General features: G+C 37.1%; 1 protein-coding gene across 6 annotated transcripts in view; it reads left to right on the top strand.

Annotated features, from left to right (window-relative positions):
- Positions 1-12,225, top strand: part of SLC44A5 (solute carrier family 44 member 5) — a 382,764-nt gene that overhangs the window by 302,145 nt on the left and 68,394 nt on the right. For all 6 annotated transcript variants that reach the window (XM_087866006.1, XM_045802007.2, XM_087866008.1 and 3 more), the window contains one exon: positions 6,281-6,365. In XM_087866006.1, the coding sequence (XP_087722132.1) occupies positions 6,281-6,365 (85 nt within the window). The remainder of the gene's footprint in view (positions 1-6,280; positions 6,366-12,225) is intronic.

Here is a 12,225-nt window from a genome sequence, read left to right as displayed (position 1 = left end):
GCTAAAGAGAATTCGTTATCATTCTTCAGAAGCAATCCTCTCTCTACACTGACCAATCAGGATGAAATACAGTTTCCTTAGGGAGAATGTATTAATTATGAAATAATATTATACTAAATATGAATATGTTCATCTCTGTATTCTAAGAATATTTATCAGCCTACCACAATAAGTAAGGCCCAATGAATGAATGACTAAATGGATAGAAATATGATAATTGATAATTCATATGAATGAATGAGCGAATGGGAGTTTGATCATATTCTAGTCCGGCATTTTAAAGCTTTTTATGTTAACTTTTAAGAATTAAGGTTAATAGGTATCAGATACTGTATAATTGGTTAGGCCCTAGGGAATATCTAAATCAAGTTAAGGACTCCATGTATTAAATCATATAGTAAAGAAACAAAAGTTACTAAAATCCTAGCAATTGCAGCTATGAGTTAAAAAAAATAACAAAACAAATAAAATAGAAAAGAGGATTTAATTATTATGAATATTTAGATTGGAGAAGATAAAAATGATTTAACTGAATCCTTCAAGTATATAAAATATTTTTAAAAGCTGTATAATAATTAGTTCATTAAATAGCAAATTATTTCAAAAATTGACAACATGAAGCAAAGAGTGTTTCTTATTTCACAGTTTCTGTGGTCAAGAGTTGGGAACAGCTTAGCCAGGTGGCTCTGGCTCCAAGTTCATGGCGTCTTGAGGTTGCAGTCAAGATTTAAGCCAAGGCTACAGTCAGCTGAAGGCTTGGCTAAGGTGGAGGAGCCTTCAAGATGGCTCACTTACATAAATGTTGGCAGGAAGCTTCAGTTCTCACCAACTGCTGACAATCATGTGGGCTTTTCTATGGGACTATCTCAAGCCCTAGAGCTAGTGATCTAAAGGAGAGCAAAGATTGAAGCTGTAATGCCTTTTATGACCTACTTTTGAAAGTCACCCAAATGTAATTTCCGCCACATTCTATTCATTAGAAGCAAGTCACTAAGTCTAGTCCACACTGAAGAGATGGGGAATTATGCACCACCTGTAGAAGGAAAAACGTCAAATAATTTATGGACATATTTGAAAGTCATCATAGATGGTGATCAGCTGAATAAAAGTAAATGGTATTAAATTATAAGAAAGAACTCCATGATAGCATGTTCACCCCCCATAAAATCGGGAAGCAAAAAAGATAATCTGGGATATACATATATATGTATGTATGTATTTTTTGGAGATTTTTTGAGAATGTGAATGAACATATAAACCAATGGATCTCAAGTGAAGCAGTACCACTGCCAGGGGGGTCATTCAAAAAGTTTGAGTTGACTTTTTGATTGTTATAGTGTTTGAGGGGGAGTACTACTGGCATTTAGTGGATGGGAGCCAGGAAAGGTAGATATTTTGCAATATCTGGGACAGTTCTATACAACCAAGAATTGTCTCACTTCCTACCTGACTTTCCCATGTCGCATTCATGTAGGTGACAACTCATTTTTAAGTATTTGAATCTAGAACTTCTGTTTTAAAATTATGAATGTTATTTTTGCATGGTTTCAATGAATACCAAGGGAATTTGAAGAAAAAGTGTACTTTTTTGTTAGAATTCACTAAAATTTCTTCGCTTAGGAAAATCATATTGTTGACAACACACTTGTGTTATTTAAATCTCCGACACAATATACCTACATCTTCTTGCAGTTATACCTGTTATATTCAGTGATTCTATCTATAGGTGCATGCACCTGGCTTAATTCACTGTCTTTTGGTTTAGTCTCTTGTGAGCATTTGTATATTAATATGCACACTATTTAATTATAAACTATTTTCTCATTTACATTACATGAGGACATGTTATTGATATTTTAAAAGAAATTATGTACATGAGTGAGTCATGTTATCTGTATTATTTCAAGATTATAAAAGGAGCATGGCAAAATGTTTATTATAAAGAAGATGGATTGGGGCACCTGGGTGGCACAGCGGTTAAGCGTCTGCCTTCGGCTCAGGGCGTGATCCCAGCGTTCTGGGATCGAGCCCCACATCAGGCTCTTCTGCTATGAGTCTGCTTCTTCCTCTTCCACTCCCCCTGCTTGTGTTCCCTCTCTCGCTGGCTGTCTCTATCTCTGTCGAATAAATAAATAAAATCTTAAAAAAAAAAAAAAAAAGAAGATGGATTGGGTATGATATGGTTGGAGAAGGACTGACCTACAAATCTGTGAAATTAAGGCACTATTTTTTTTAAAGATTTTTAAAATTAGTTTATTTTTTAGAGAGAGAAGTGGGGGGAGAGGTAAAAAGAGAGGGAAAGAGAGAATCTCAAGCAGGCTCCCCGCCAAGCATGGAGCCTGACGCAGGGTTCAAGCTCACGACCCCAAGGTCATAACCTGAGCTGAAATCAGAGTTGGACACAGCCAAATGAGCCACCCAGACGCCCTGACAAATCTGTGATGTTATGGCACTATTAATCACCTAATATGACAAGTCCTTGACATTTGTGGGGAAGTATTTTTGAGCAGATCTATCCAGGAGCAACAAAATGTGAGTCACTTGTAGTGCCAAGTTTTCCAGTAGCCATAGTTAAGAGAATAAAAAGAGACAAGTGAAATTAATTTTAATAATATATTTTATTTAACTATATTATTTTAGATATGATCAATATAAAAATTATTGAAATTTTTATATTCTTTTTTCCTGCATACTGTCTTTAAAATCTGTTGTGTATTTTGTACTTACAACATGTCTCAGTTCAGGCAAGCCACATTTAAGTGTTCAGTGAACACGAGCGGCTGGTGGCCACCATATTGGACAGCACATTCCTAGAAGTGCCATGAACAGAGAAATTCCAAGAAAGGGCGTAAAATGTGAGCAGTCTCTTAGTTTATTAACAGACAAAACACTGTTGCTGCACATCTTCATTTCTTCCCCCCCCCCCCATCAAATTCCTCCAGTGGAGGTGTGGCAAGACGGTGACTTGATGGAGAAGATTAAAAACTAGGTATCCTTGACTGAGGTGACTGGGTTGGACTAGCCCTTGCAACTCTTAGCTCAAAGATTTGACGTTCCAGCTCAAGCACGGGTGATCTGCAACACAGCTTCTGGGCCAGAGACTGCATAGAGAGGTGGGGCGGCAGCTTCGTAATCGCAGCCACCTGCCGCGCTTTAGAACTACGGAACCAAGGAAGAGCATTCTTCCCTTGCCAGTTAAATCTTTGGCTCTTTCTCCTCTGTCCCCAGGCATCAGATCCCTCCCAGCCAGATACTTGTCCTCTCCTGCCAAGTGTAAAGTTTTTCTTTTCAAATGACAAAGATTCCACAATTACCTGTGTCCTCTCCTTTCCTACCATATGTGTCCAACATCCTGCTGACCCTCGTGCAGCTGATACCCATGTTATTTCCCACTGCAACAAGCTCTTCCTAATTTATCCTCTAGCGGCAGCATGACAGCTTTTGAGCCCCGTGGTTAAAACTTGAGCCTTAGACGGCAACAAGCCTAAGTTCAAGCCTTGTTTATGCGGCTGAAAAACTGTGACCCTGAGAAGTAAATAAAATTCTGAGGGGCGTCTGGGTGGCTCAGCAGGTTAAGCGTCTGACTCTTGTTTTTGGCTCAGGTCACGATCTTGGGGTTGTGCAATTGGGCTCCGACACTGGGCACGGAGCCTGCTTAGGATTCTCTCTCTCCCTCTCCATTTGCCCTTCCCATCATTTCTTAACTGCAGCTCAGTTTTTTTGTGAACCTATAAATTTTGGGTAAAAATAATATCTACCTTATAGAATTATTGTGAGACTCAAATGAGACAATGGATGCAATGCATTTAGCATAGAACTTGACACACTGTGAGTAATTAATACCTTGAAGCTCTATTATACTATTTCCTCATTCTGTACTTTCATCCCTGCTCCTGGCCACCTGGTCCAAGTTCTAGTCATTTTTCAGTATTGCCAGGTCTCGCCTCTTCCCTATGGCTTCTGTAAACTTTAAAGATTTTATTTATTTATTTGAGAGAAAGTGCACGAGTGTGCATGGGTGTGAGGAGTGGCAAAAGGAGAGGGGAGAGAGAAAATCTCAAGCAGACTCCCTGTTGAGCGTAGAGCCCGACTTGAGGTTCAATCTCCCTACCCTAGATCATGACCTGAGCAGAATTTGAGTCAGGCTCTTACCCAGCTGAGCTAACTCAGGTGCCTGCTTCTGCAAATTTTGTTGTCTCCTTTTCATGTTTTCTTTGAGAAGTCTGATATAAACTATACTGGTGTTGACTTCTAGTACAGGACACATACTGGTCTCTTAGTAAATTCTTTGGTTAATTGATAAAAAGGGAAAGAACACTATAGCAGATTCTGCTAATGTCCTACCCCACATCTCCTCAGTCCTTCTGGGTTTGCTTGTAGCTATGGTAGACTGTTTCACCATGCCCCCCCCATGAGCATGTTCTGTATGGTTTCTCAAAAGGTTCCCAAAAGGATGGAGTCACCCCTGTATCACCAGCGGTATCCCACTTGTTAACATGCCTTTTGTTGACTTTGCTTCCTTCCCTATCTTCATTCCCACTTAAGCTTCCTAGAATTATCTCCCAAATCACCCTACCCATAGCAAAGTCCTTGTCTCAGGGTTTTGTGTTGGGGAAACCTAAATAAGAAAGGAACTAACATTACCAAGTCCATGTTGCATGGCATTCTACTTTATTATCTTCTTTCATATTCTCAAAATTCTTACGGGGTTTGGTATTTTTATACCCATTTTGTAGTAACAAATTAGAAAGCCAAAACTAAAATAATTAAATGACTTGTTCAGGGTCATAAATATAGTAAGAAGCCAACCTAGCAATCTAAATGCTTCTTTATGTGCCATTTCTGAGTCAATATTTGTATGGAAAAGGAATAAAATATTTCAGGGTAAAAGAAAAATATTGCAGGAAACAGGTAAAAGTGGATCTCTTAGTTTTAGCCAAAATGTGACCCCTTTTTCACAAAAGTAGAATATAATAAGATAGTATCCAGAGACATTGTCCACTGAACGGTTAGATGGCATTTTAATGCTTTCTTTATAGTCCACTATCTTTATTCTGGGAAAAAAATATAAGAAGATAAGATAGCAGAGGACTGCTGAATGAGTCAGATTTTATAAGACTGTATTAGAAAATGAAACCTATTTGGCCTCTATGACATAGAAGAAATTATGAGACAAAGGAGACTTTTCTGGGTACTTAGATACTAAAAGGAAAGACTTGGATGGATGAGAAAAATTATTGAGAAAAATTTCTATTCCATATTTAAATTCTCATTCAGAATTGATTTCTTTTTATCTTCCTGAGTCTCACAGACCATGTACGTAAGGGTGATTGAATTATTACATGAACTTCAGATCCAATAAATATGGGTAAGGAGATAGCTGGGCAACTGTTAAAGGAAGCAAGGGACAAAGAGATACGTTTTCCATATGCAGAGGCAAGTGTTATCAGATGGCCAATGTGTTTTCTAGATTTTTGGCAACTATATTAATCAAACTGAAAAAGTTAGAAACATTCAGTTAGAATAGGGGGTATTATTTAGCTAATGCATGTTATTTTCTGTTATTCTATATTCTAGCTGTCAGTCAAGTTTATAATTCTTGGAAAATAAAGGTGATGAGTTTATATGAGGTAAAGCCCAGCATCTTCTGAGAAAACAGAATCAAGTCCAGTTTTCGTGAAGTTTGAGAACACTTGATATTTATACTAAGCTTTGAGATTATCCAACAAAATGTCCAGCAGATCTTTATTATATATTGCCACTAAAGTTGCTGATGTTTGCTTTCATAATGGCACATGAGGTCATAAAGAACAAGTCAATGTGCATTGGGTATTACACTTTCATTTGGTTGAATTTTTAAGTGGTTTTCACTTATGTATAACCCAAAAGAATTACATCATAATATTTACCGTAAATTTATTAGCTCTGCTATGAAGTCATTTAGTTTTAAGCCCTAGGAAAAAAGTGACTTCTAGCCAACCAAGCATTTGTAGTGTGCCCTCTAATTCACATTCTAATGTCATTTTCTAAGTGCATTACCTCAGGTTTTGGCTACAACCCAGATGAGTCCTGAGAGATTAAGAGAAATGTGTTTTCTGACTGATTCATCCATATTTTATTTCACTTTTCATTAAGAAATTACTCTTTGAAGAAAATCAATAATCTCCTGTGACTGAGGGGAGAGGTTAGTGCGTTGCAGTGGTGCATTCTAATTTCTCAAATCAGACTGCTTTTAGTCAGCTGGTGCTGATAGAGTTTTTGTCCTTTCTTGTTCCTGCAGCCTGGGTACATGGAGACCCCCGGAGAGTGGCCTACCCTACAGACAGCAAGGGCCACTTTTGTGGCCAGAAGGGCACCCCCAATGAGTGAGTATGGCCACCTTTCCTTTGTCTAATTTTACTGTCTAAGCTGGAACCTAGAAACTGTAACTGAATCAGCATGAGTTTGCTCCTTGGTGAGTCACAGGTAGGACTACACCAGGTGAGTTGTCACAAAAGGAAACTTTATTTACACCAAATAAGTTGATCACAGGAAATAACTTCTGAAGTTGTGACTCTCTGAGCAAGGGTGAATGAGTTCCTTTTATTTAAGGTTAGAATGCATATTTACATATGAAAGCCTTGTCATTGTATGCACAGGTAGGTATAAGGTCATGCATGTACCTTAAAGAAACATGCCTATAGATATATATAGTATGGTATGTAAATGAGGCTTGTGCTCCATCTTGGGCGGAGATTTTAGTATTAGGATGAGGTAAGCTAATTGTTGGTCATTCCAGAGGTGACTCTGTGGTCCATCTGTGCAGAAGTGAGTCGAGGGTTTAGCTCAAACTGGTTTGGTGGTCTGGGCCACTGGAGCTCTTCCTCAGGCAGTCATTATTGCTTGAGGAGTAGTTTCAGGTTCCATCATGGGATGTTATGCCCTAAGGTCCTTTTCCTGAGTTAAGAGATAAGTTGGGTACTCATTTATGGAACATAAGAAATAGCAGGGAGATCGGTAGGAGAAGGAAGGCAAGAATGAAGGGAGGGTAAACAGAAGGGGGAATGAACCATGAGAGACTATGCACTCTGGGAAACAAACTGAGAGCTTCAGAGGGGAGGGAGGTGGGGGATTGGGGTAGGCTGGTGATGGGTATTAAGGAGGGCACATGTTGCATGGAGCACTGGGTGTTATAAGCAAACAATGAATCATGGGACACTACATCAAAAACTAATGATGTACTGTATGGTGTCTAACATAACATAATTTAAAAAAAAAAGATAATTTGGGAAGAAGAGCTTAAGGAAAATGTGGGACAAATGTTGGTGGGTCCAAGCAGGTCAGCTATAATGGCCAGGTCTCGGGGTCTAGCTGGTGACAAAATCATTTTTACATTAATCCTACTAGGCTTCATAAGAAGATTGAAATTCAAAAAGGAGGTCCCTCCTGATCTTCCTAGAGACCGTGTATAAGCAGTTGGGAAATTTCATACTATATGACTTAGGACAAGTTGTCATTGTTATGCATCATCTTATTAGAATGCATGAAGACTCTGCTTAGTAAAAGTATAATTATAGTGGATGAATTGGACGAGTGATTTTATCAGAAGCCATGTTTTAAAATGCCTTATGAAATGGGCTTTTGGAAGGCTGAGTTCTGAGTAGCTAAACATTGCAGTTAGAATTGTTTTTGCCACAGTGCCTACTGACAAATCACTTCACTTTTGAAAGTGTGTGCCACCCAGAAATCTTCAGTGAGGGGTAGGCTTTTTAAGGCTACTTGGTTGCTACAGACAATGGCTCTGACTAGCTGAAACAAACAAGGGAGAATGTTCTATCAAATTCCATTCTAATGTTAATCATAACAAAAATTTCCAATTTCTGAAGGCAAGTTTTTCTTATTTCTTTACCTTAAAACAAAAACATAAATTTCACATTTTTAGAAAATTTACTCTCCTTTCTCACTGGTCCATTTCTTTTCTGGCAATACCTGGGTTTTTACTAGATCTCCTGGTTCTCCATAACCAGTTCAGTTTCTATAAAAGTTGGCATTGAATGGGAAAAAAACAAAAACAGCAGCCTTCACTACTACCAAAAACAACAAAAAAACAAGGCTCAGAACTTTTTTGTGTGTATGTTTTTGTATGAACATTTGTTGTGTTCAGTATGTTGCCCACCCATAACTTTCGAGCTTATTATTCCAAGAGATACAAATCTAAAAAAATAGATTCAGGAAAGGGTTAATAAAATTCACAGAGTAGAGTTATTACAGATGATCAAGAGAAACTAGAAATTTGGGCAGTGGGGTGGATGAGAATCAAATCCTTAATCATAATCAGATTGAGTTTATGATAGTCGAGTGGATTCCTACAAAAGGTCCTTGTTGCCCATTGGAGACTGGACTAAATCCTCATCTAGAGTGGTAATTCTTATTTTAACCTCAGTAACTCAGAAAATCCTAGACATTGCCAACAAAACTTTTATACTATGAAGGACAAAGAAAGCAGCAGGTGGTGTAAAAAAAAATCCTACAAATGTCTAAATCTCTAGTTCTTAAAATAGGCTATTTTTAAAAGGGCCTTTATAACAGTAAGTTTTCTAGACCTAAGCCAATGACCTACTTATTTCCAGCAAAAATGGGATACTACAAATCTCAGTACAAGATCATTCAGAGGTAATCCTAGGGTAACAGACATGTTCATTCATGTATTATTTATAATAACAATATATTGGAAACTATACAGATATCCAACAATATGTGGATGATGGTAAATTATGATGCCTCTAATATAATGGAGCCATTAAAAATTATGTTTATACTTGCAAGAGGTGATTCTGTTGATTTTCCTTTGTAGTTACTGGATTTTGTGTCATGATTATAATTGCTTTCCTACTCTTGAAAATAACATCCACCTGTATTTCTCTAATATTTTTATGGTTCCCTTTTTTATATTTAAATTTCTAATCTAGTTGGAATTTCTTTTTTGTATATGGACTGAAGTAGGAATCAAATTTTTTTCCAACTGCCCATGCAATTATCTCAGAATAGTTGGTTGAATAATATGCTCTTTTCCCCACTGATTTCTGATACCATAATTATCATGTAATAATTATGTAATATATAAAAAGTTTATATTTTTAAGCTTCTCAATTGTTTTAATTCCTATAATAAATGTATATTAATTTGAAAATTTAACAAGAAAGTTTAATGATGGTTAGAGTTTTTAATAGTAAGTGAAAATATTAGAATGTCAGATATCAATCACTTAAACAGTGATTTCTACTATCATAGAAATGGGCAGAAAGAAGTAAATACAATTATAAATATAAATTTGGAATGTGATAAAGGTGGATTTTGAATCAGTAGCAAAAAGATGAATTATTGAATGGTACTGAATTAACTGAAATGCTGTTCATGAATATAAAATAAAATTAGATATTTATCTCCTACCTTACACCAAAATGAATAGCAAACACTGAAGATTTTATATATAAAATATTCAATAAGAAATAGCAGATGAAAGAACAGAGGTATATTTTTAGAATTATGGGGTAAAGAAGTCTTTATTTGAAAATATATTGCTACTATGTTACTACTTAACTCACTGTATACAAAGTTAAAAGATAAGTGGCAATCCAGAAAAAAATATTTCCAACTTATGTATCTGACAATGGGTCAATAGCTTTATTATATGAACTGCTGTTACAAAATCAAAGAGGAAAAGAATAATTCAGTATCAAAGTTGGAAAAAGTCATAAACAGAAAATAACATAATGGCCAACAATAATACAAGGCACTGTTCAACCATAGTTAAAGAAATGCAAATTAATACTTTTTTTTTTGCTTATTAGGTTGTCAAATTAAAAACATTAAAATTTTATACTGTTGATCAGAGTGAGGGGGGGAAAAGCATCTCATTTTCTACTGTGGTAATGAAATATAATATTTATTGAAACTGTGGTATCAAATGTGGTGTCTCTCCTGATAAGATGGGGAGCCCCCAAATGTGGGACAACTATTGGGTAAAAGCCAGTGGCGCAGGCAGTGACAAGAATTCACCTGAGATGGAACAAAAGAGATAGAAGTTTATTGAATACACGTCATGGGAGCTGCAGGCCAGACAGTAGAGGAGAGGTGATCTGCAAGGAGGTCGTGAGTGGGGGCTGTTTTTAAAGGGGAAAGGTGAGGAGGTATGGCAACATGCGAACTTCCCCTGTTTTGGTAACTGCCTGGTGGTAAGTAGCCCATGGGTTACCTCTAAGCTATGGATCTTTTGAGGTGGGTCCCCTGATGGGCCTGTCTGTATTCATTCAGCCAGGGTCACTTTGGGACTTTCTGCCTTGATTAAGTTTCCACTGCTCGAGCCTGTTGTCTAAAAGTGGCTTCTACAAAATACTTAGGAAATTTGTATATTCTTTCTGATTCAGCAGTTTTCCTCCTAGAAACTTATCTAGTGGAAATTTGCATAAAATTCTCTAATATTATAGTGATACAGGTACTATGAAATAGTAATAAGATGGAAACAGCCTACATGGCTATCAATAGAAATTAATTAAATAAATTACAGTATAGTCCTATGGTAAAATGGTGCATGTTTATCAGTCCTAAAAATCTTAAACATAAACTGGTAAAAATATCATTAATTAAAACACACACACACACACACACACAGAAACTTCTGTTTTAAAATGAAATGCATCTATGTAAGGATGTGTAATTAATTTAAGCCCCCCCAAACAATACAGTCCAGGAAATAGTTGTTACATTGTAACAGAGTATTTGTATTTGTTACTGTCATGATGTACTTAACAGCAGCCCTTAGATTCTCAATTCACAAAGACCTTCCTTATAACTAAGTTTAAATTTCGTGTTTAGAGATGGTGTGATAATATTTGGGATGTAGAGTTTGGCCGTTTTATGCTTTGTTTATCTATGCCTAACCGAAAGGACACTAGGAGAAGCACCGGATAAAACAGAGACCTCAAAGGAAAACGGAGTGCTCTGTTGATGTAACTTTCTTTGCCCACCGAGTTTCAGGGAAGTTATTCCTGATACTTGAGTATGGTCCTGGTCTTTGGATTTCCACTCCATTGATTTTGATGCCACCTTCTGGCTACTACGAAAACTTCAGCTTATAGGGGTGTTTTGAACATTGATGCAGCACAGTTACAAATTAGACGAAAATACCTGTCCCTGGTTTAAGATTCAGTTAGAGAAACAGGTAAGATTAAGAGGACAAAATTCTTCCACTTAAGTTTTGTATCAATTTCGCATCTAAGTCAAGCAAGAAAACTTGTCTTCAGTTTACTGAAGAACCTCTCATAAAACAGCAAGGAGGTCTCACGAATTTGTTTGAACACACTACAAGCCTAGATGTACTACTTGACTTAATTTTTAAAATCTATATCGATATAATATGTACACGTGAAAGTATACCAAACATTAGTGAAGAGCTTATGAAGACAATAAAAGCAATGGTCTTCTATCCTAGGACTCCTTACTGACAATTTCATTCCACAGAGACCCTCTCTTCTCTCACTGGTTCTCTTAGTAAGTTCAGGCTGCTATAACAGAATACATAGACTGGGGGGCTTGTGAATGACAGAAATTCATTTCTTACAGTTCTAGGGACTGGAAGTCCAAGATCAGGGTGCCAGTGTGGTCAGGCTCTTGGTGAGGGCCTGTTCCCCGGTGTGCAGACAGCAGTCCTCACTCTGCATCTTCAAATGGAAGAAGGGGCTAGAGAGCTCTCTGGGGTCTCTTATAAGAGCACTAATCCTGTTCATGGGGGCTTCACCCGCAAGACCCAATCACCTCCCAAAAGTTCCACATTGAGGGTTAGGATTTCAACATACGAATTTGCAGGTGGCCACAAACATTCAGTCTGTAACACTGGCCTTAATTCTCTGGTGGTTTATTTCATACTTTAAGTAATAGGCTTATTCTTTTGTGCTTTATTAATGTTAGAAAGTATCCATTAAAAAAAAGTATCCATTGCCAGCCTGCTATGAAAAATGAAGATTTAACTCCTTTACATGATCTCTTTGCCTGATCCCCTCCTCCTCCCTTGTTTGCAGTTAGAATAATTATTACCTTTAGATTTTCATACAGTTATTCCTATGACTTTAAATGGTATACTAACACCTCTACTTCTTGTTCCATTAACTTCTGTCAGTGTTTTGACTCCTCTCCATTTAAAGGAGGATATTTTCCTGCTACCCTTCTCTCCCTCTTTCTTTTCATTTC

Source organism: Ursus americanus, chromosome 12, assembly GCF_024610735.1.
Source record: "Ursus americanus isolate L20-20 chromosome 12, mUrsAme1.1.p, whole genome shotgun sequence".
Classification (NCBI taxonomy): domain Eukaryota; kingdom Metazoa; phylum Chordata; class Mammalia; order Carnivora; family Ursidae; genus Ursus; species Ursus americanus.
Note: the sequence above shows the minus strand (reverse complement) of the source record. Positions and strands in the feature narration are given on the sequence as shown.